The 25,744-nt window shown below is 39.7% G+C and overlaps 1 protein-coding gene across 1 annotated transcript in view; it reads left to right on the forward strand.

Annotated features, from left to right (window-relative positions):
• LIN52 (lin-52 DREAM MuvB core complex component) overlaps positions 1-24,727 on the forward strand; it is a 42,951-nt gene extending 18,224 nt beyond the window's left edge. The window contains exons 6-7 of the mRNA XM_054068134.1: positions 22,467-22,548; positions 22,666-24,727. Of these exons, the coding sequence (XP_053924109.1) occupies positions 22,467-22,522 (56 nt within the window). The 3' untranslated portion in view covers positions 22,523-22,548; positions 22,666-24,727. The remainder of the gene's footprint in view (positions 1-22,466; positions 22,549-22,665) is intronic.
• Positions 24,728-25,744: the final 1,017 nt, after the last annotated feature.

The following is a 25,744-nucleotide window of genomic DNA, read 5'->3' on the forward strand; positions in this document are numbered from 1 at the left end:
CAGTTCGTGATTTAAATTTGAGGAGATATTTTTAGTGATTTGTGCTTCTGCTGTAGCAACCAGAGCGGAGATATTGTAATTCAAAGGCGTCTAATAACCAATTAAGCAGATTTCTCTTGTATGTTGTTTTGAGCACTATTTTAGTGAAAAGTAGTGAAACTTATTGTAATAAGTTCAGCGGAATATATTTCCTATGTAGAATTTATTTAGCATTGACAGGGCACTTCCATATGGAGAACTTTCTGTGCTACAAGGCATATCTCCGCATATTGCTTACACTGGACAAAGTGCCAATTATTTTGTTTTCAGTATACACTGTCATGTAAAATCTGACTCTCAAGATATTTGGTGATGTTTTACAAACATCTGTTTATAAATGAGTAAGTGACTTTTAAAATCCTTGCATGACTTCTCTGAAATATTTTAAAGCTTTCTAGGTTCAGCAGAAATTCAACGAATATTAGCTCCTATTTCCTTCAAATTAAAATGTGACTTCTGTTTTCTCACTGTAGGGTTTAATCTCTGTTCTACTGAACCAAGTAAAATCAGGTTTGATCAGCAGCTGGAGGGGAATTGTGAAGAGCACAGGTGTTGCTATAAGAAATGTTGGTGCCCTTCTCTCTGTGGGTTGCTGAACTGTTATGCTGTGGTAGCTCTAGAGGGCTCTCTGCTGTTGGAAATGTAACACTTCCAGTGAGTTATATGACAAAGGTCTTAATAACCTGTTGGTCATTAAAGAGCTCAGAACCCTTTTTTTTTTTTGCAAATGCTAACCTCATTGTCATCAGCCAAATATAGTCTATGCAATTAGAATCTAATTTTCTCCACTACCAATTAGAGACTCTCTTTTTCATTCTGAACCGTGTTTTGCTCTCCGTGTGAATGGCCGTCACTTAAGTTACGGCGTTTAAGTAGTGTGGGAAGTAATTTTTGTGTATGTGGTTTGCAAAGTTCCTTATGTAAGTCACTAGAAGCGTGGTGGTATCAGCACTAACTCTGTGCAGGAAAGACATGAAATAATTATCCGGGCCTTTCTTGTAACCATGCAGTACATTACTGTAGTAACCTTGGAAGTACAGGAGCATTGTTACAGGAGCATCAGAAATAAATGTATAAGACGGGTGACTAGATGAGGCAGGATGAAAGCATGAACAATAGTTTTCAACAGAGTGATAGGTACTTATCATCAAGTGGCATTTAGAAAGTAAGGAATACTTATGTAATATGTTTGGGTTTTATTTCCACACCCTTCCGTTGGGTTCTTACACAGGGACATGAATCCTAGTTCTGCCTTGGTGGATGTGCAGTATCATGTTGGGTTTGACTGGGTATTCTAAATCAGACTTGGTTACATTAAAATGGACTTTAAAATGGGTTGAAAAGGAGGTAAGCAGTTAAATATTATAATGCTGTGTTCTCTGTCGTAACGCTAAATTCTGTTTTCTTATAGTTTTGTAGGTTTGATTTTTCCCTATGCGTGGTTTTGTGCTGACAGTGCATTGCGTAAGGGAAGCTGCTGGCTTGGGAAGCTGGCTGGTGACATTTGGGAGCGTTGGCGTAGGGTAAGGATGTAAGGCAATTGGGTAGGTAAGCCCTTTTGTTGGGTGTACGCGCTAACATAAGCGGTGATGTGTAATAATTCTGGTGCTAATGCTGGTGTCTTAAACATTAGCCAAGGAATAAACTTCTACTGACACAAATGACAACAGTTTGCATCTCCTGGAGCAATTGTCTTTGGTTTCAGAAAGCCAATGCTCCAATGCTTTCACTCAATTGTGTTTTGAAAGCTGTGAAGGCTAGAAATAACATCTGAGAAAACCGTAAGACTAGAAATAACATCTGTGAAGACTAGAAATAACTGCGATGTGATTATGGCTTATACTATCCAGCATGTGTGGGCAGCATGGGTTGGACATGGATTATGGCTGGTGCTGCAGTTTTCTGTATGATAAGGAGCTTATGTATTCAGGGAGTGAAAATAATGTTGAGTTTGATGCTCAGTGAGCTCCCCAGTAAGAACATGTGCAATTGTCCTGCTTTACCTGCTCCGTCGTCTTGTGTACTCTGCAAAGCCTTTGCTTGAAATCACCATTGTGAATTTACTGCTGAAGGGGGAAAAGGTGAAGTATGGCTCGATTCGGGAAGGGAACAGGATGTTTTATTTTCATTGGTAGCATTTGCAGTTCCCCAAGCAATGAGGGCTGGAGAAACTGGCTGTTGAGAGCCACATCATGATTAGATGTTTGAGCCTGTTGTAAAATCCTGTCATTTCTGCCACTTGTGCCAAGTGTGGAAGTCCTCCTTATACAGTGGAAGAAAGGTACTGAGAAATCTTTCCTGTAAATTCTGTTTTTTCCCCTTCCTCTAGGAGCTACTTTTTATAGTAGGAAAAATACGCTGAATTACCCTTGTCTGCAAAGAACACAAACTAATAACAATTAAGCTATTGATTACTTTTTCGGGCAGTGAAAAGATCCTTCTTCCAGGATTCGTTTTCCTGTGCTGTCTCTGACTTCAGACACCTGCAACACATGAGTTCTGATTGTACATGAATCCAAACACTCATTCCTCCTAGCTTTTTGGCTTTATTTATTGCACGTACTACATCTTTTCATGTCTGACCACTGTAATTTGAGAGCAAATCATACTTTTTTTATTTAAGGGTATGGGTTGTACTGGTTTAGTTGCAATGGGGATTTTGTATCGGTTTTAATACACCAGTGAAATTTTTGTTTAATGAGATCCTAAGCAAGTTAAAACCTCATGTGCAACCGTTGAGCTTGTGCTTGGAAATTCAAGGGGTAGGCATAAGTCTAGCCAGTTTTAAACTACGTAGGATTTTGGATTGTTATTTGAAATATATTTTCAAGTAATTGTGATTGAACTGAAATAATTCCTGTGAGAAATAATATTGCAGAGTGCCATGTGCATCCTCCTTTATTTATGCTTTGAAGTGTTAGTTTTGAATACTTTCCCAGTCAGTTAATAGTCACGTCAGAACACTGAAATCACTGAACAAAATGTCCGATAATAGTCTCTTAGAATTAGTGTTACAGGAATGCTCTTAATGTGTTTAAACGTGCTTCTATCTATATTCCATACAACACTGTACATTGCTAAACCCTGTGAGTTTTGGGATCTAAATAATTTAGGAAAAAAATGGATTGAAAATACCCTTTTGGCTGTTGCATCTGCCTGAGGGACATCCTCCTTGTTTGGAAGGTTTAAAAATACAATCCCTCCGCTTACTTCTCAGTTGAGCTGTTCAGAGAAGTCACTAAATGCGGAGGAGGATACAGTGAAAGTTACTTGCCACAAATTTGTATGGAGAAGGAAAAGGAAATAGCCATTTTTTATAGTCTTCTGTTGCTAGTTGTTTTATTGTTAAGTAATTATGGTGGGTAAAATTCAGTAAAAATGAGTTTGAGATCTACACAGCTGAAAGGAATAAAAAGAGTTTTTCACCAGTGGTGGCCTTGAACCTTTCAGAGGCCAGTATATAAAGCTTTATGTTATCTGAAACTGTCCTAATTGCCTTAAGATGTATTAAGTGTGTGTGTAAGTATTTTCACTTTTTAACTTAGTGCTCAATTTCTCTCTTTAAAACAATAGAGAAGTGACCTTTTTTGTTGTTGTTAGCCAGTTTCACCTTCTGGTAATCCAGCAACATCACTAAGCTCCTGTGTCTTAGTTTGAACGTGACAGTATTTGTTGCATATTAAAACCAGCTCAGTTGAATTGATTATAGCAAAAGTCATTCAAAGGTTGTAACCGTCTGCAGTTTTCAAAAAGCTGAACTTTGTGTGACGGCGTATAGTAGCGTTACCTGGTGGTGGGTTTTGGGCATTATCCTGAATGCTTTATTGGAACTTGTAAAAATGGGTCTATATATTTTTTTAATTATTATTTTGACCCTGTTTCACTCACACCACTTGCTCGGTTTAGGGAGCTTTTTTTTTCAGCCAGGGCAGACCCTGAGCCCTCAGGAGGGTAATTCTCTTGGTGCAATGGGTAGCGATGCCTACTCTCTGAAGAGCTGGCTTGTGAATGCTTGCGGGAGGTTCTGGCTCTAAATCTCCTGATGGTGCTACGTTCGCCGTAGCGCATTTCCTGGGCTGAAGTTGCAAAGTCCCCAGTCCCTGGGTTGCCTGCTGCTTCCCTGTTAGAATTCAGCATGCCAGACCCACGGCACCCCTGTCTTTCATGAATGGAATTCAAAAAGACACTTACATTTCCATGAATAAATTAAGAATTCAGTGGCTTCTTCCGGCTAATCAGGGCAGGCTGATAAACCTTGCTAGCTGTTTAATAAATGAATTGTGACTGATTACCTATTAATATGGACGCCTCAGGAATTCACCCTGGGGGAAGCAGAGCAGTGAAATAGAGAGGGGCACGGCCCTCTGGGAAATCAGGGCTTCATGTTTGCAGCTTAAATATCTCTGTGAAGTATCAATAAGGAGGTAATTGAATTTTGAACACAAACATGAGCGCTGGATGGATGAAGGAGAGGGGGGCTCTGATCATCTCTTCATGCCCCTTCGTACTCCCCTCCCCTTTCCCTTAGAGACCACTCTAGTGAAGATAGATGCTAAATCCATTAAATAAAGATTAGACTCTGTCGTGGTAGAAAATGGCAGCTTAGCTAGATCCCTGGGCAAATTGGGACCTTTAGCAATACAGAAAATTAAAATATACATTTTTAACAAGTGTGCTGTCGACACAGTAATAATAACTGTGTGGCTTGTGGGGTTTGCTCACCTTTCAGATCTGCCTTTGTTTGGTGATATCACTTGCTCTTGTTTTGAAACCAGCCTGTTTGGTCTCTCTGAAGCAGAGAAGATGTAGGGGAAGGAAGGTTTGTTTGTTTTTTTCTTACCTTGCTCTCTGCCTTAGGCACTTTTTCTTGGCTCCTATGCTTGTAGTGGTATAGAGAATCAGTACTCTTGTATTTGAATATGGATATAATTAACTTTGGCTGAGCATGCTCAGTCACATGGGCTGAAAAGTAGTTGGAAATAGTCTAGAGGAAGCGTAGAGATGATCCTGGAGAGTGAAATGTAAATGCGATTGAGCATTTTAAAAATGGGTTTTATTCTAAGTCTATGGCTTTGGTTTTTATTTACTCTGGATCAATTTCTCTGAGTTCTACCATTAGAAGAAAGATTAGCATAGGGGTATGAATTGTAAAATGTCAGTGTTCTTTCTTGTCATGCAATGAATTGCAGTAGCACGGCTGAAGTGGCCTTTAATGGGTGACAGCCTTCCTTTATTGTGCTGTGCTAGATGTAGAATCTGATCAGGACTTCTTCACAACTTCGTGTGCCTTATCCTCTATACCAGAAAGTCAGCAGATCCTCCTGGGTTTTGCAGGCAGAACCTCATCTGCCTCTACAAGTAGGAGACTAATTGCCATACTAGAGAGACTGCTCTTTTTCCAAATAAGACTATTGTTCTGCAGAACAAAATCCAAAATTGTTTCTGTTTAATGTTTCTTTACAACAAATGAGTCTAAACTAATGTGTACCTGGAGAAAATTGTTGTTCCTTCTTTTCTCTTCAGGTAGTTTTGAGAATAGAGTAAGGAAGCATTTATGCTTTGCTGAATTACAGTGGACTGAGGCACTAGTAACATGGGGACTTCAGCTCTACTTTCAAGACATCTCCCTGATAACACCGCTTTCTGCTATTCAGAGAACTCTCAAGTTTTAGCAGTTGTGCCTTGAAAACTCCTGATGCTGCATCCTCAGCTTCAGCTGCTGAGAACTGAACCCAGCCTTGTCACCTTTGGTTTAGGAAGAACAAAAATAGCTATTATCGAGTGTAAGAAAAGTACATTCCAGAGACAGTAATGAGCATACTGGGAATGCCTTGGCTTCCTTTAACTCAGAGCTGCCACAGGCATGGAAGATTTTTCCATCAAACTATCATCTGCTTCCACATCTCAGCAGTTTATTCACTCGCCTTTTGTCAGAGGATTTTTGGGCTGGGAATATCTGTATTATTTCATTCGGCCATACTGCTAACAAGGAAAAAAATTTCTAAGCTGGCTCAGCCTCAAGGATTCTCTTTCATGGTGTTGGCACCAAATTGAAAATGAACAGGTACCACCCCTTCACTAAATTGCAGTAATTAATTGTGTATGTGCTGTAGCCTGTCTTATGAAGCAGCCAGATCTCGAGCCTCTGTTGGTCAAGGTAGATGAACAGCATTGAATTTACCTGTGGCCAGGCATGTTGGTCACGGGCTCCTTCTCTCTTAGGACTTCCTGGCCTTTGTCCTCTTGCAAGTGGACCGTTCCTCTCCTGAACCTCATCCCTCTCTCCATTTTTTCAGTCTGCTAGTTATTTATAACCCATCTAGTTTCCTTCAGCCTTGGCTGACCTCTTTCAAAGAAGTCACCAGTACCTTTCTTCGCTCATGCTGCTGGCACCCTTAGCTTTACTGCATCATCTGCCTCTCTGCCTGTTTTGGAGGTATTTATGCTCTCTTCTTCCTGCATGTAAACTTAGACAGATTTTGTAGCTCTGGAGTCTTCCTTTGTATGTCCCAAATAAAAAGGAGACTCCTACTAGTTTGTTCTGTAGCTTCTGAAAGCAGGCATGTGCCAGGAGCCTCACAAGCTTATGGCTTTCCACATATTAAGGCACTTAGTGATGCAGTATTTTAATTAAATTAACCAGAATTCGTAAATTGTAGATAGACAGATTTTCCAGATCATCTCAATATGAGCTTTTAGAGTGATCAACACTCTGCTGGTGTTTAATCCATCAGACTGCCATATGGAGTGTTGAAGAGCAGAATATCTGTTTATTAACAATTGTTGTTTTTTTCACGTCAGCAAGTATGATTTTCGTATTTGAGGACCTGGGAGCACAATCTCACAATCTGTTGCTGTATCTCTTACACAAATTTTATCAACCTCATGCCAGACCACATTTCATGTCTATCCCTCTTTTTTGCTGAATCCATGTGATCCAATAGACTGTCTAAATGGCGTGATAGGTCAAGAGGGTCATTCCACCAGTCTCCAGAAGTTCTTTGGTTACACTGTCACAAGAGGAATGTGTCCAGATGTCCTTTATGAGAAATTATAGGTATCCGTAGCATCAGTGGTCTCTGCAAAGCTGAGACATGTTTAACGAAGCTTTGCAATTTGAACAACTGGAATATAAATTATAATTCACAGAAGTCAAAAAGTTGCTCCTCGACTTCAAGATCAAACTGACTTTTTATTCACTCTGTATTATTAAATACTTGTCCTCAAATTCTAGGGTATTTTCTGTGTTGAACTTCCTTAGCAATAGAAGTTACCTTCCCTTTAGGGTAATGGTGTGTTCCATTTTATTGTGACGAACAAGCCTGTTTCTACCCTTTAAGCTGAGGAAACGCTGCCAGTTGTTGGTCTTTCCAATGGGAACAAAACCTTCCTGTCTTGTAACTTTTTCATTTCTGTCTTCAGAAAGAAGTATCAGCTGTTCTAGGATGGGAGATGGTTTGGGCCCAGTACAGAATGTATAAATTTAAGATATTTTCCATTGTCAGAAGCCCCCGAGTTCTCACCAGGAGTAACATGCATTTTTATGCATCCAAGCATTTTCATAACTTGGCTCATTTGGTTTCTTGTTTGCATTGGCAGAGTGTGGGGAATAAGATGTGCTTATTAAGGCAACTTCATTTTGATGTCTGTTTAAGTAAAGTATGAAGAGAACTATCAGTATACGTTGATGATGAATGGAAAACAGTTTATTGGAGTGGTCCACTTATCCTGCACGTGGCATTGAAAATGTACCTGCTACTCTCTCCTCTTGCAAAGCAATTCCTTCACTGAAATCTTAAATCCTACTGGCTGCACTCTTCCCTGTTCTCTGGTACATAGCCGCATATCACTTCCTAATGAGGATTTTGAGCCTAGTGGATAAAACAAAAGCCATAGATTAATGAGAAAAGAACTTACGGCTGGCATGTTGTACCCTGCAACAGAATCCATTTTCAGGTTTTCAAAATATTCCTTTAAACATTAGCCATTTGGGCAAAACCCTATTAATATAGTTACCTTTTTCCTGACTTGCCTCGTTTGTCTGTCCATCTGCTTGTCTGCCAGTCATTGTGGTGTTTGTGTCATGTGGGCAAATAAGCGGTGATCTTTCAATAAGCTCAGCGCGGAAGGCAGTGTTAGGCAATCATCCTTTGGAGTAGTCCCACTGTACTCCCTGTACCTGCTGCTGGATTCCCAGAAAGGGCACAGTTTTGCAGCATCTGTGCTGGTGAAGGGCATCTCGTAGGTTGGTGACAGTGGGAGTTTGTAGTGAGTCACTGGGAGGAGGAGAGATTGTGGATGTTGATAACATTTAGAATGGATGTCACCTAGCTTCTAATTAAATCATGAGGACAGTGGGATGTAGATGTACTATAATGATTTGAATGGTAACTGGCTATTGCAACAAAGCTGAGAAGAGAAAAATCTTCACTGTGCTTGAAGAGAACTTCAGTTCTTTAGTACTTTCTTTCCTGTCTTTTCTGTATCCTTTTATCTTTATCCTTTCTTTTTAGTAAATATGTTGACTAATACCATTTCTGTACAAGCATTACAGTACTCATATGCAAGGTAAAGTGTTTTATCGCTCCTGATCAGCCAAACCATTCAAAAGAAATGAAATTTATGTATACAAAACACAATTATCATGTGGAGTTAGTTCTGATGTATTTGTGCTATGTAGCATGGTTTTGTTTGCCTGATATTGTTCGTATATTATTCCGTGTTGTGCTTATAAGTTAGCAACACCCATTTTATTCAAACCGCATAGTGGGTAAATTAACATTGCTACCTTTCTAGAACCTATGGGATTAAAAATATCTTCTACCAGCCTTTTCATTTCCTTTATATTTGAGGACCTGAGCGTGTATGAAAACCAGCGCTTTTTAATTTCTCCTTCTATTCCCTACGAATTGTCTGTGATCCCTCTTGTGATGACTGTGAACGGCGCTACATTTCTGTACCTCATTCAGCCTTGTGACCAAGTGAAATACTTGACTCTCTAGTAAGTCCAGGCATCCAAGCAATAGTCTAAATCTTCTTCCTTTTTCCTGTTTTTTATATGTATATAACACCTATGGAATAAAACCTTTCCTGTGTATCCACACAGCTCTTATGCACATTCTTATCATCTTGGGCCTTTTCCAGACTCCTTTATTTGAGCCTTAACAAATTTTGTTCCACACTTAAAAATTGGCTCATCATTTTGTCCGTGATGAAGATCTCCACATATTTCTCCATACACCTCAGGATGATATCAAACCACTTTTTTTCTCTTCACATTATTTTTGTGCTTTATCTAATATATACTGCATCCAATAACAGAAAGACGACAGGCACTTCAGTCGGATGAGAATGGAAATTCCTATGAGCAGTTGCTGTATTTTCTAAGGAACTGGTTTCCCTACGCACTTCGGAGGCGCACTCTGTGAACATCCAGGGAGATGGGTAATTCTTCTACCTGCTCTACAGGACGTATAGAAATCTTGATAACTGTTAAGATGTTGTGTTGTGGTGTGATACTGTTCGGTGTCGTCTCGCTTAATTGTATGCCTCTATTGTCTATATTTATATAGTGTCTCTCCTAAGCTCCTTAGGGCAGAAGTAACTTGTCCTGTGTTTGTACAGCACATAACAGAGTGGGTGCTCGATCAATAACAAGAACTTCCAAGCATGAAGATAATTATTAAGATGTACATCAGCATTGCTAGCTAGCTCTATTTCTTTAAAGGTATTTGTCAAGCTAGCACCCTGGCTATTTTCTTCTCTTTTTGTTGGCACTTCATTGAACGTGTTGGCTTCCTCTGCTTTGCCATCACATGTTCTAATGGCAGGTATATACGGAATAAACTCTAGAGTGTTCCCTAAAGGGCTTTGATAACATAGGAACAGTCTTGTGCGGGAGTATTCAAGGCTCTTTTGACCAACTGCTTGAGAAACAGTTTTAGGTAGTCCCACAAAAAGGTATGCCTGACGTTAGGACTGGTTTCTGTGGCTGTTACATTTTGGAACCTACCTGGACTCTCCAAATCAGAAGTATAATCACTCTAAGATGTACGTGTAGTCAGATCTTAAATGAGCTAAACTGATGTTTTGGCGTCACTTGTATATTTCTGTAGATTTATATGAGCTTTTCAACTTAAAGTTCCTGACTGAGGTGCCTAATTTAGTTGGCATTTAGATCTAAACTTTGGATCTAAAACACTGTTCATAAGACTAAAATAGAATTTCCTTGTTTCATAATAATTCTCTTCCCTCAGTTTTGGAACTTGATGGAGAAGAGTATAACCAGTTCATGGACGGGGGAACCCGAGGGATGGAAAATTCGCATAGCAGGAGTGACTGCATCAGGGATAAGTTTCTATCCCTGATGAAAGGCTAAAACGCTTTCTGCTGGGGTGTGCTGTTGTTCTCGCCCGGTAATTGCATTCGTCAAATAAAACTTCTCCTGTACACAAGACAACTCTTGTATTTGAGATAATGCTTTCTGACACCAAAATAATATAATTTAGAACTGTTATCAGAAACAGAAGAGGACACGCTTGAAGTTAAAACACGACAGTGATTAGTCATAGCATTGTTTTTCCTTGTATTATAAAATACCAGAATGGAGAGAGTAAAATCTACTCTCTGGACCTGCACTTCTTGTATAAATTGCAGGCTGCTTGGAGGGCTATAATATCTTTAAATGTTTTATGTCTTGGGTGTATAAATACCAAAATCTTTTTTCGAGAGGTTCTGAAGTGATTTGCTATTAATTTTGATTTGGTAAGTGTGAGGAAGTTAACAAATTAAGTATGATATTCATGGACACTCATCATCAAAGTTCTAGTTAAACTACGCTGATGTAGTCTTTTTTCTTCCACAAAGGTTGTTTTGATAGGTTTGTAAAGAGTGGGTTTCAAAATAATTGCTGTAAGTTGAGTTGGATGGAAGGTGGTAGCAGGGATCTTTATTTGGGCCAATTTCACTTGATGGTTCTTTATATTTGGACAGATAAGAATAGATATGCTAAGTTCTGATGTGCATGTTGTTTTATTATAAGATTTTGATGTTTCTAAACTAAAAACTTGCTCTTCAGCAGATTTCTCACGATAAATCTTTCTGAACTTGCAGAAGAATTTAGTTACACAAAGTAATTGGAATTTGTGTGCAGTTGGCGAGTGTGGCAGCGTTTAACCATGTTTTGCATGTACTCCTCAAGCCTCCTGAGCTCCTGGAGTGGTCCAGAGCACCTGGGTGGAAACACAGTTCCCAGCATGGCAAAGCTTGCTCTACCACAATACCTTCAAGCCTTAAGTGAAGCTCCAAGGCACAGCAAATCATTGTGCTGTTTCCCACCTCTTCTGCTTGGCTTTAATAATGGTTTGCGCATTACAACCTGTATTTCTGCATAAGATTTCATAATCTTTTACCAGGAAGGAAGTCTCATTCTCTCTTTTGTAACTTCAGATACTCTTGTGGCTTCAGGCAGTCTTTTGGTAGGAATAATTTTGAGATAGTGTGAAATTCTTCCAGAGAGCTGCTTATAAATCAAGAGATTTCTTCATGAGAATGGGAAAAAAAATCTCTGATTTCGAAAGGTAGCGCAGTTGTTATTTCACATCTCTACAAATTGAGAAGATAAATTGAAAATTCCTATTGACTTCCGACCCTGAAAAGAATAAGAAAAGAGTGAGAAAGGGGCAATTCAGAAAAAAGTAATGGAAGCCAGTCAGATTAAAAGCATCAAAAAGGAATGCTTTTTACACAATGAATAATTTGATGTGGAACTTTCTGCCACACTGCAATTTTTTTTTTTTTCAGACCGAGTGCTTAGCAGCTATTGAAAAGGAATCAGGCAATTAAATGGATGATGAGAACATTTCTAGTTATAGCAGAATAAAATATAAAATGAAGTAGGAAATATCAGCTGCTTCAGGATATAAAACAAGCACTTAAGAAGAGGAGGAATCTCTCAGTGACAATTATTCCATATGTCTTCATAATGGGGTTCCTTCCTTCCTTTTTTTTGTGTGATGTTTCTGATACTGGGTGCAGTCAGACAGGATACCTGGCTGGGTAGATCACTGATCTGCCCTGCTTTATCAATTTCTCTGCTCATTTATGGTTTTTATGACTACGGTCCTGATAGATTCTTGCTTAATAGGAAATAACATTCCTGCAATATAGTGTATTACTCTTTTTTTAGCAACTAGTCTTCGATCCTATCTATTGATAGGATTTTATATACGAGATTTTAGTTGGGGCTACAGAATGTGAATTCAGAGCATGCTCTGAGTTACATCTCTGGAGAGAACGTTATTATTAAACCTTTTTGAGAGTGTCCCCGGTGGCAGCTCCGTAGAGCAGGTGGCCTGCATGGCACAAGCACACAGGGAGTCAGGAGCCTGTGTCTTATCAGAGCATATAATCTAAAAATCACTCAGCCTGTTTCTCTCTCTTGGGGAGATGACGATGATGACACAGGACTCTTATGCTTAAAAACTAATTGTTAAACTGCAGAAGACGTCATTCAACACAAATCCCAGCGGAAAAGGACTGGGTGATGAATGTTTCTGGGTAGCGGGCCAAGCTGTCATTCAGTTTTCAACAGATAGTTCTCTGAGTTGGCTCAAGATTTTCACGCTTGGGACCTGGCTTTCTTGAAAATAGAAAGCATATTACTTTAAAAAAATATGCTTAAAACTTCTATTTGGTAATGTGTGCATATAAAACTTGCAGGAGAGAGCAATTCCTGCCCTGTCACTGATTATTGACTATGGTTTTTGTCTGCAGCCCACAAACTACGTATTGATGGTCTTCCGTAATTCTGGTTTAACTAAGACTGAGACTTTGGCCTTGGAACACTAACATTTCATTCGTTTAGTTGTATTTGCTCATACAGACTTCTTATTTGGATTTTTGAAAATTAGGGAAGTCCTCTGTGTAACTTCATGTTTTCTATTGATGTACTAATTGCAAAAGGAATCTCTGTTTACTTAATCCTTAAGTTAAGTTCATAAGAACTGTGAGTCCTCTTCATGGAGAACTTCAGTATTGATAACTCGTTGTTATGTCAAGGGCTGTAGTCACCTACATGGAAAAGTATTTCAATAGGGAATGTTGGGATTAGAAAACATTTTTAAGTTTAAACCTGCTTTTTAAAGTAAAGACATACCTCTAGAAAAATACATACAGACTACAGTGGTTTCATCCACATATCTCTTCCCGTGAAGACTATTGACAGAAGTTAAATTTAAAAATTCAGTTCTGTTTCACAGCTCAAGCCATTACCTAACCTACTGATAGGGGCTTGTTTCTGCCTTTCGGAGGTCAGGGAAGTGGTTACCGGTCTTGGACCAGAGCTGCAAGCCTCCTCCTAAACCTTGATGTCTTTTGATTGGATTTGTGTGCCTTGGCTTGCATAACCGTACAGCTTGTATCCCCACGTTATTAGCCAAAAGGAGTATAGGGACTTACATAATCATTACACGATTATTTTTCAGTAAGTGTACTGTAAATATGTAATTCTCTCTACTCCTAATAACTCTTAATCCCTTTGTTCCCACTGGCTCCTGGGCTCAGATTTTGCTGTGGCTTGCATGCCCTGGCCACTGATAAGACTTTAAAAACTTGCAGCTTTCAAGGTGCTTTGCTCCCAGCTGGTAAATACCTGCTTCCCAGCACAGGCAGGGTCACCACATCAAGGTGGACCGTTTTCTGGGAGCTTGGGCAGCGCTTCTGCGTGCGTGCCTTCAGAGAAGGGTCAGGTCACCTCCAGAAACCTTTTGTACCCAGCTATACACGTGTATCCAGTGCAGATCTCCTCGCCTACCTTCTTCATGTGTTTTACACACAAGGGTTCTTGAGTTTTGAGTTTTGATCTCGTTTCTCCATATTGCCCAATAAAGAAGATCACTCTTTGTGGTGAGAAAAACCAAAATCAACCAGAACTCTTGGTCCTTCGCAAGGTCTGAGAAGCCAGGAGGAGATTATTTTCCTTTTGGTGCAAGCAGGTGGAAAACAACCCTTTAGAATGCTTCTTGTTAAAACATGCCTAATAGCTGTCCCACTGTTTTCTTCCAACATGTGTGGGACTTGGTGGTGAAAGTTCTCCCAACCTGTAGCTGTTTCAGTGATAACTTAGACTAGTGAATCCCTTTCAGGTATACTTGAAGATATAAAATTGCCTTCCGTACTGCTTTTAATATTAGAATCGTGACTTAGATTTCTTTCTTTAAGCCTTGTGAAATACTTGAACATGGTTTTTCTGCGTTTAATTAGCTCCATGAGTCAGTGCTTGGTCTTAGGTCTTGACACTTTTGGTGTGTGAAATTTATTTTTTTGAGCATTTGACCTTGGCTTTATTCCAGAATAAATATTTTAAGCTGCTAGTTGTGTGTATTTTTTTTTTGTCTTCTGTCTGAGACTAGGGGGCAGACATAAGCAGCGCTGAGAGAAGTGAACTGTATAAACCACAATTAGAATTGCAGTGCACAGGTGTCTGAAGATCTTATACAATTGCCAAGCTATTTGTTTCTCAAATGAGAGGGGCTTTGGGAGCGTATTTGGGAGAATAAAAGGAGCAGAAGACCTTTCTTTTGGATGTTAAGGTTGTGATTTTGTTTGGGAATTTTTTTGGTTGTTGTTTTGTTTTGTTTTTTTAATCCTAGTTTAAATTCTTCCAAATGTAGTACATTTAATAACTTTACAGGAGCAGTATAATGAAAAGGTGAAAGTGGTCTGCTGTGGCTGGTGATGGAACGTATAACTGCCTTTGGATAGGAATCAGAATTTAAGAATGAAAATTTATTGCATATTAGCTTTACTTGGAACATCAATTTAGGTCTTGTGTTTTAAAAATCTGGATGCTGGTGTTCAAAGTAAGATTACTTGTCATGATGTTAACGTAGAATGGCTTTAGCATCAGCTTTATGGGTGAGTTCTGTTGCAGATACTTGAGCATCTTTCTGGGAAGGTAGGCATCTTAAATATCTATGCTAGTCATATACAAAGTATTATTGCAATGAAAAATAGTCAAGTGAATAAACAGCAGCTCACAGTACAAGGCACTCGATGTATCTAGAGACCCAGTTTTCACTGTATTTTGCAATTTAATGCACAATAATTTTTTAATTCTGTTTTTCTCTATGCTCCACTGTGTCAGATCTGTATTCTTGGGACGTGAGGTTCCATTAAAAAATAAATAATAATCGCAGCCCTCACTCCCCCCACGTACACTCATTTTCTATAATATGGTAATGATATCACCGTAGCAGTAATTACGGGTCATCTTCATTTCTTTCATCTCTGCTGGTTCTGATGGCTTCATTCCTTTGACGGAGAAGATTTGGCTCCGAGTGCTGTGATTATTTTGTTAAGCATTATTCGAATAGACAGGAGTGAGAGAAATTAATCAATCCAAATGCAATTAGCATCATGTTTAACCCAGTGATGGACGTCTCAAGGTGAAACAGCCAGGGGAGTTTCAGACATTATTATTCAATCCAGTGGCTCTTATCTAAATTATAATCAAGAGAGGTTTTTATTGGCTTCACAGAGAGGAGATGTAACTCTTTCCCTGCTTTATGGGTCAAAGAGATCAGGTCTTTGGCCCCAGAGGATGTTGGCTGCAGGCAGCTTGTAGAAGTGGGAGGTACTGTAAGAGTTTCCTTTAATATAGGAGTCATTCAGGGCAAAATATCTGTGCATCCTAATATCTGTGACCTGGAACATAAGTTTAGTAGCTGCCTAGGCATTGGCAGGGATGTCATTGCCCCTTGCTTCAAGTGTTTTCATTGACTGGCTGTGCCCATTTCTGAATGAATGAATACTGTAGTTTTTGCATTCAAAGTTCTGTGAACGACATTGTCTGCAACTGAGTGCAAACAGAATGGTACTGCCTTGCGAGGCAAGGAAATCTGATTACGAGTAGAGCTGATATAATTTTAGTTTTTATCGATAGCAACAATAACATTTTGTGAGGATATTTTAATCTGCAGCAGATCTGTTATCACCGTTCTGGATAATCCTGAATGATCTCTGAGATCAGGTATATGATAAAACGCCACTGCTGTCGGTAGAGATAAACAAGGTGGAAAGAGGTCGCATGAGGATTTCACGATTCAGGAAAGCAATAGGTATTTGATTCCAATTCTTAAGGTTCCAGCTAACACTCGCTAAGCTGTTTCAGCCATTAAAAACTTTATCAGTCTCATCTTTTTACCACCTCTCTGTCAGAGATGACCAGTTTCTTAGCACACTGGGAGGAGCAGTGCAGGTGCCTCACCTGCTCCAGTTCACAGCCTGGTTTTGTGCAAGACCCCACCTTCTTTGGCTATGCCAAACCCAAGCCATGCCAGGGAGTGAACTGCAGCTGAAGTAAGGGCGGATTCTGCTGTCTCGTTCACCAAGGGAAGGATGGTGATGTTTTGTACCAAGGGTGGCGTTACTATTTTAAAACGCTGCAGCAAGACTTGACAGAGCTCATCTTTCAGAGCCTGAATTCTAGCACGGTTGCTGACTCCTTTAGTATACATCTGTACATCACTCTGCTGAGGCTGTGACCCCATCTCTAAGATGGGAATTAAATCACTGTATGTCTCGAGAATATTGTAAAGCTTGATAAACTTTGCAAGTGCTTTGATATTGATTATTGAAAGATGCTATGGTAGTGCAAGTTTATTCCTCCTGGAGGTTTATGCTGATTCTGCTGTCGTACCTGAAAAATGTGTTTCAGGAGTGCTGGATGATTACGCAGGTCTTTAATGTAAATGTGGCTGTTCTTGAAGCACAGGCGTGAGTATCTGCGCGTGCCAGTTCCACCTTCCGTAAAGGTGACTGACATTGCTTTCAGTAACCACTGCTCTCCTGAGACGGCACTTGTAGCTTTTTAGGAAAGTGGCCTTGGTATAGCATTCACCAACAAGTAATTGTCAAAAGGCCCACACTCATCAAACAGCGGTTAGTTTGACAGTTCCATTAAGGAACTACCCAGTTAGCAGAGTAATTGGAGCTCTTTTCATGAAGAAAAGAGGAGTGAGCGGTTGTCACAGCCACGCAGGTGCCGGTAGGATTTTTAGGGTCTGGTAGCAGGTGTACAGGTAGTTGTAGGATTTTGGAGGTCTCGTCTTGAGACAGAAAGTGGTCCATACAGATCTCTTTCTCTGATTGAAGTTCAGATTGTTTGCTCTGTATTTATATTCTTTTGGTCCTGTCCGAAATAAGCGTCTTTTTTCTTTGAGGGCTGTTTAGCAATAATGTCAATCTTAAATGTTTTTGCTGGGTTTAGATTACCATTTTGCTTTCGCTCCCTCCCCTGCCCCAGCCGATTTTTTAACTTTATTTCTCTTCTAAATCCAATACCAGTTTAGCCCAGACAAAATATATGGTTTTGCCATTGGCTTTCGCAAGTCCAGTCAAGCAAGACTCCCACAGCTACTCACCGGCAGATTCCTCGAGGCACTTTTTTGTGTCCTACCAACTAGGCAAAAGAATGGCTTTGTCTTCTTATCATAACATTGTGTCCCAGGACAAAAGAAATAATTTCTGGTGCAAGCGGACCTGCGATAGATGGGTTAAAAAACAGAGGAGTGTTCTGCTGTCTCTCTGCAGCTCATGTTCTTTCCACTGATAGTTCTTCAGAAATAAACCTTTTTAGTTTTGTTCTCTGTATAGTCCTAAAACACAGCAGTAGTTTAAGAGTGCACGATTAGTACTTTAAAGGAATCAATCCTTCCATGTTGGAAAGCAAGTTGTTTAGTTACTGTAAATTAAACTAAATGGGAAGAATAACTGATAAGCCGATGAAGTACGACAGTGCCTAAAATAACCTTTTTCTAGTCAAGAATGTGGCATTCGAAGTGTGATACAATGATATTTCAGGACTAAAACTATGTTCTGTTCACAGGGCATTAATTGTACTTCCTGTTCTTTTTAGTAGCAGGACCTTTAGATTTCAACACTGCTACGTTTTCAGGTCAGAGGAGGAGTCAAATTTGTCCAGCAATTTGTACACCTGGGGGAGAGGCAAAGAAGTGCTTCTTTAGCAGCTGACAATTTTAAAATATCTGTGATTTGAAGATGCTCACAGGCTTTGCTTTTAGATTTTTAGATGAGCCCGGAAGAAGCAAGCAGGGGAAGGTATAATGATCATGATAAACATGTGATAAATAGTTTGTCACATATGTCTTTTACATAGACTGTATCACCAAGTGTGCGGCACTTTTGCATTTAAGTATATATTATGTTTAAAAAGTGCGTACATATGTGTGTTGCTTAGGGATTCTCCTGGATGAAAGTTGCTTATATAAGTGTAAATCACTGTTTTCATTGCTGATTTTATAGCAGTAAATCCTTCCATTATTTCCTGGCTATCCAGACCTTATGACACAGTATGTCCTGTGCTGTCATATGTGTGAGAAGGCTTTTTACGGGGAGCAATCAGACTGGACCCGAATCTCCAGTGCAGTGTTTTTTTCTAATTAAATTGTCAACAGAAGGAATATCTGGAACAGCAGTTTTCATTTTCAATCGAGGAAAAAAACATTATGAGTCTTTGTCATTTGATTAAAAGTTACTTAACCTTTAAATTGCTACAGATGTAAAGATAGCTCTGAGTTTCCAATGTAATCGCCTCCAAGTTAAAATCAGGAAAATCTTTGTGTAATGAAACCCATATGTCATAGTGAAAGGATGCAAAGCACTGGCAGAGTGGGCTGCTCTAGCAGGAGATTCTGCACCCAATCTTGTTAACCAGGACTGCTTTTGGTAATCCCTCATCTCCTCGCTTGTAGGAAATCAATCTGTACTACTGAATCTTTTCGACCAGCAACCACAAAATTTACTGCGGAGAGGCAGCTTGGGGACAATTGTAGTAGAAAGGGAGCCCCAGGCAACAAGGCTAAATGCAGGATTGAGGGATTGAAGTTCTAAAGAGGAGATTATATTAAACCTTATTCTGTTCCTCTATCAAGAAGAAATCTCCCCTTCTCCTTTCAGCCTCAACCTTTCCTACCCAATACCTGTTCTTGAGATCTGCTTGGCAGATGGTGCCAGGCAGCAAACTTGGTTTGTACAGTGCAACATACTCTGTTAATTACAATAGCCCGATACCACTTTTCAGTACGTTTCTCTGAAAGAGTCTATTCAGGCACTCAACTTCCATTGTCACCACTGCTGATAATATCTAAAAGTATTTTTCTATGGTCTTCAGTATCCTCTTCCTCCTCCCTACTAGGTGAGATTAATTTGTATCCAAGCTATTGCGATCGTATCCATTGTTGATTTTTCTCTGGGGTAGACGCACAGCATAGGCAAGGTTGTAAATCGTGACTTGACACAGAGATTCATGTTTCTGTTTCATACTGCGCAGCCTCTGTAGTGTCTCTTTGCTTGTACAATGAAACCTGCACTCAAGCCCTCTCTTCACTCGAAGTCCGTGGTTTAAGCAGCCATTTTAAAGAAAAAATCCCTAAGGTTTCACTACAGTTTTATCCAACCTTTTAATTAAAAAATCCACCTCTATCTGCCGCACAACTGGCTTCTGCTGATCCCTTGGGTAGATGCTTAAGGCAGGTTTTACCGTCTCTCTTAGGCTGCGATCATATTTAGAACGTGGGTGATGGTTTCTTCACTCACAAGCTCTTCCCTCACTCCAGCAAGCTTCAAAAGGCCTCATTAGAAATTATATTCCCATTTATCAGAAGCAATACTGAGCAGAGGAGTCAGTTAAATGGGGTTTTCTGTACAAAACCCCAGCTCAAATCATATTCCAGTGCAGATTAAAGAGGAACAAAGGGGAAGGAACAGCCAAGATGTTTGAACACAGTACCATGTAATATGTATTTGATCTGTGTTACATAGATCTGTAGTTCTTGGGCAGACAAGAGAAGCAGCTGAAGCAGGGAAAAGAACATTGTTAATGATTGTGGAAACTTTCCCTTAGTTTGGCTGTGATTTTGGTTTTTTGGTTTTTTTTTTGGTGATGTGAGGATGTTATTTCCTGTCCGTTTTCATACGTATACAAAGTTGTAAAAGTCCTTTCTTTCAGTTTGGCAACATATCTTTAAAAATAAAGCCCCAATGCAAGCCCCAGTATGTGAGGAGAAGAGGAATACAGAATAGCAGAAGGCTGTCTCCTGCTCCTAATGGGATTTTGTAGCAGCATGTGCGAGTTTGTTTCAAAAGTCAGAAATGAACAGATGTTGGTATAAATTACCTCTGTGTCTGATGTCTTGCAAATTAAAAGCGCGGTTGGCATCACTAAACAATTTCACCAGGTTGGGGGGGGGAAGCGGGCGGTGATTATTGTAGCAGGTCGGTAAGAATCTTTAAGCTGCAGCAGAACAGGATAGCAAGGATAAAGGAATGAAGAATAAAATGAGAGGTCTGTGAATTAATCAGAAATGTTAACATCTCCGATGACAAGTGAACAGGAGGGCACGTGCTCTGGAGCAACCCCCAACCCACAGTAATTTCACTCAGCGCACAGAAGGAGTCTATACTTTCTGCCTGATTTATAGGGTGCAGCCCTCTTTGGGGAAACAGAATTGTCATGCATTCGTATATCTCGCACTCCAGAAACTTTCCACTCTATCAACTACAGTTCGGCATTGTGCTGTCTCCATTACGAGTATCTTAAAACCATGCACTGTTGGTGGTGCAAGGCAGGGAGATGCCAAAGAATGAATGCTGAAAATCTATTCCTAACTGAATAGTTTAAAAACTTGCATTTAATCATGTTCTTTGCGCATAAAAACTTAGTTCCTGACAAAATAACAATCCACTCTGCCCTCCTGCAGTACCTTCTCTCCCTGTGTCACTTCAGCAGCAATTAAAAGATGCAAACTGTCTTGCAGATAGGGAAGTAGAGGTACAAATGAGGACTTCTGTGGTAGTTCACGCTGTGAATCAGAAGCAGAGTTGGGAATGGATCCCAGATGATATAATTCGTAGCTGGAGACATGAAGCAAGTGAATAATGCAGTGATCTGCCTGACTCTGAAGCATGTACCACGCATGGCAGTGGACTTGGCAGCCTATGAATATCACTATGTACGAGACAGTTCATAATACCACTAATTGTTTTACAGGGATCTTGTTGATGACAATACCTTGTGGTACAATTTTTCATAGACTAATTAGGATGTAATAATTTAAAGAAGAGACTTTAAGGCACAAATTCTAACCTTTAGGTAAAGAATAACAAGATGTCTTTACCTGGAGATGCGTGTGGAGTATTTTAAGCTGAATGTTTTTATTAGATTTTAATTCTGTCCTAACAGATAATCAGTAATGTCAAAAGAAAACCCAACATCAGCAACAAACCCACCTCCAGTTCTTATGCTAATTATAATTTCTGTTGTTCCTTTCAGTACAGAGATCAGGAATTGAAAGGATAAAACGGAAAATGAATTTCCATCTCCTTCTAGAGACTCTCTAGGCTAAGCGTGGGAAACACGCACGCTTTCATCAATCCTGTCAATAAAAAGCTCCATGTTTTGATGCCTGTCAGTCCAGCACAAAGCTTTATACCTTTATTTGAAAGAAAGGAAGGGAAGCACCAGCAGGAAGATTGTCTTTCTCTAGGGCTCAGTTGCCAATTGTGTTGTCTCTAATGCGTTGTATTGTTACTGAAAGACAAAGATAGTATTAGGGCTGCTCTGCCAGCGTGTGAGCTTATGGACTCAGAAGTCAGAAATGTCTCGTGCAGAAAAGTGGCTGTGTAAACCCTTCTGTAATACAGCTACTATAGATTGATGGTGCCGGGAGTGAGAGAGAGACATATAAACCTTGCCTCGCTGTATTAAACATCGAAAGACTGACAATGCAGAGAGAGAGAGAAGACCAAAGCTCTATAAACTTTACTTTATTACACTATCCATAGATGAAGTGCATTGAAGGAATATAAACCCCTTTATATTACAGCATCTAGGGACTGACACTGCTGAGAGAGAGAAAATGCTGTCTAATTTCTGTTGAAGATCATAGCATCCAGGGACCAATAATCCTGAAATGGAGAAAGAGAGGGTTCTGTAATCTCTGATGGATTATAACATCCAGGAACAATTGCTCTGAGATAGAGTGATGGAGATCTGGATTATACCATTCAGAGATGGATAGTGCAGAGGAAAGGAGATGCTGTGAGATCATAATGCAGGAGGAATAGAAAGCATAGATTGTATGTAATGAGACAGCTTGTGGGAGTTATTGCTGAGTTTAGAAGGTTCCAGGCTCCGCCTGCATATCTAGGGTGTCAGGAATTCAAGCTGGAATGCAGTTTTAATGATTTTTCCACTCTAACTAAATAAATAAACCCTTACCTTTGGTATAAGCACAAATCTAAATTAATTTCTTACCCTATGGTTAAAATCTGTCAATTATGCAATTGTTTGAGTTTCTTGGCTTTTTAAAAAATATTAATCTCTTTTTCCTCCCTTGTGCTTTCAGCTAGAGAAATGACTCGAGGGAAATTCCTGAACATCCTAGAGAAACCCAAAAAGTAGCTGCTACATTCGGAGCTTGGACAAAGGTACTCCAGCTAGATTGTTTTCCGTACTGTGGATCCAGATGAATGCCAGAATTTCTAAGAAGTATAAAGCTCTTGCACTAGACCTTCAGAAGCAAACATCTCTTTTTGCTTCCACAGCTCATCTTTTTATGGGGGAGACGTTCTGCATACACAGGTCACAAGGACTGCAATTGGTTGTGTTGGAATTTGGACTTCGTCTGACCATAAGTTGTGCAACAGGAAGACTCGGCCCTGACGTGCTGTCAAAGTTACCTGTTTTAATCAGCTCTTTGGATTGAACGGTGTCCTTATTTTGTTGCTCTCAGTGGCAGCACCTCTTTGAGGTACACAGCAGATCTTTGACACTGGCCAGCACTCAGCACGAGACAGTGACCCTTTTGTGTGTCTTTTGTCTTAGATGCATTGATTTCCTATGTGTAAGTTCTGTGCTAAATGATTTGAGCAGAGTTTGGGGTGCAGATTGACTGGTTCGGCAGGAGCATATGCTTTTAGGGCAGAGTGCAAGTCTGTACGTTAGCTTCCAGGTACTCGCTGCCTTCAGAGAAGCACGTCTGGTACTCTGAGAGGGAGCTACGGTGCACCAGGAGCCTGAAACTGAGACTGACTGAGCGCAGGCAGCAAGAAGTGTTACTGTGCTGTGAAATATCCCTGCAGAAACTTCGGACAGTACCTACAGAAGCAGCTTTGTCAGTCCACTGTAATTTGGCGCTGCTTACAGAGCTAGAAACTGAAGAAAGTTAGGACGTTGAAAGGCTGTAATATTTTCAGTTAGAACTCAAGAAGGGACAACAGGATTGTCAGCTACATTGTGAGGATAGTCTGCTTATACAGAATCTTAACACTTCTGAAAATAAAATGTTCTGGTATTTTTAATTACTTAAAACCCAGCATCCTCAACATATTCTTCCCCTACAAACCCACAATTTTTGAGACAGAATTTTTTGTGACCTGGTCTCTTTCAGCACGCAGTTTTGGGCTTTATTTATCTTACAGTTGTCTTTTCCTTCTGTTAATGCACTTCTGCATGTTCACTCCTGAGAAGGGGTAATGGACGTGTTCAGACTTTTTATTTTATTTAAGAGCATATCTTTTTTTATTTCATTGTCTTTCCTTTTCCTGGAAAACAACATTTTAAGCATTGGTAAACATGTTCTTTTTAGGTTAAAACACAATATTGAAACTTTGGGTGAAGAGCAGGGTTTCTTCCTTCATTTAGAAATGTTATTTTTACCATCAGGCTTTTCAAAACCAGTCATTTCCCAGGCTGCAGTCACATGTGAGAGGAGAAATGACTTGGAAATAGGCTGTCCTTAATTGTTTATCAAAATAAAAGTCTAGTTGTGCTGGCAGTTGGGGAGACTTAATATTCCATTTAACTCAACGTTTTGCCATTACAAAATTAACACTTTTGGAACAATCCTATGACCACAGTTGTCAACTTTGCTTCCTATTTTCCTCAACAAGTCACCTAGAAACAACAGATTAGTGAAAACTGACTAATCCAACTTTGAGGTAATGTTTGAACCTTATTCTGGTTTATCTTTCTGATGTCGATATTGCATGAAAATGTCGGGTGCTATTACAAGTCAAATCACAATCCCGTCTTCTCTGTAATCTTCTCTTTGATTATAAACAGTTGTAAACTCATAAGGAAGGATATAAACAAAAGGCTTAGAGTGGTTTTGCTTTAGGGTAACTTACCCAGCATACAGCAATCTGTTTTAGTTGAATCTGGTCCACAGTAGACCCTGCCTTCTGTAAATTTTTCTTGGTCCTGGTTTGTCTGTACTTCTGTCCTCTAAAATGCCTCTGGACAGCAAGTCCCATGACTTGGTTATACAAGTAGAAGCTTAAAAAAAGGGGGGGAGGAAAGAAGACATTGTTTTAAACCTGCTTGCTTGATAATTCCATGTTAAACCTTCAATTTCTTTTATTGTCAGAAACAGTTGTTTAGGTTTTTTTTCTTCTTTGCTTTCTCTGCACTACTTGTGATTTTTCAGCTCCTGTTATGTTTTTGGTTCCATGGTTATGTTCACCTTCTTTATGTTCACAGAATTCAGTTGTCTGTCTTCTATTACAGCCTGTCTAAGATGCCATAATCAAAAGTGCAGAGTATTCAGAGTGTGAACATACTGTGGAGGCGTGTAAGTCCTAATTACAGCTTGTATTTTGTTCCTCTGCTGTTTTCTCTAACATCATCATTGGCTGGTTTTGAGTCTCTCTGAGAACAGGATCATCACTTAGATTTGCAGTCTGTGCGTGCAGCTGATCTCATCCACTTCATCTTCACCCATAGGAACTTGCCTTAGGCAACGCTTTTTCCAAACCATGATGACAGTCACACCCACCGCTTCATATCGAGGAAGTGATGCTGCACAATTCCATCATCAACCTGTGCAGTGTGTTAAAGAGATAAATTACATCTTTGTCATATGGTCTGAAATCCTAGGCTCCTACCACAAGTTCAGTAACGCTGCATAAACATTTCTGTAATACTTCTTAACTGATGTCAATTTTCAGACGTATACAATCAAAAGAAAAAGGCAACTTGTAACAGGTAAACGTGTCACATCTTTGAGTGAGCTATCTAAATATGGCATGCAAACTTAATATAACATGAAAATAATCCTTACTCCTTAATGTTCAACCCCCTTTTTGATATTCTGTACTGACACTTCTTAAAAAGTCATTAAATAATCAGTCTGTAGAAAGAGAAGATAATTCATTGAAAGAAAAATTTCCCAGAAGGTCCTCTTTGTATCTTCAGCCCAAGCAAAATCACAGTTGGATGGAAACTTCCCATGGACCAGCAAACCCTGAACTGAATAAAAAATGTAAACATTGTAAACGCATTTCTGTAATCACTATAGTAAAAATTTCTTGCCGCAGAAGTATCAGAAGCCGTGGTTCCTATGTGCCCTTCTTGACATATATATCTGCCAGTGGGCCAAATCCTTTCAAAGATACTGTATGCGTGGTGCCGAATACTCAATGCCCTGAAAAGAGATAAACATTGATATTTTTAAAACGCAAAGAAAGGAAAAAAATACAAGGTAGAAGGAAAGCAAGGAGAGGTAAGAGAAAAAGCTTGGATCCTTTTGTTTTCATGTGATACCGTGATTCTTGGTGCATCTCTATAACTGCTTTGATTCCATCTCTGCAGGCCAGTTCCTACATCAGTCCTTTGAGTGTCTTT

The sequence above is a fragment of the Cuculus canorus genome, chromosome 5, assembly GCF_017976375.1.
Source record: "Cuculus canorus isolate bCucCan1 chromosome 5, bCucCan1.pri, whole genome shotgun sequence".
Classification (NCBI taxonomy): Eukaryota; Metazoa; Chordata; class Aves; order Cuculiformes; family Cuculidae; genus Cuculus; species Cuculus canorus.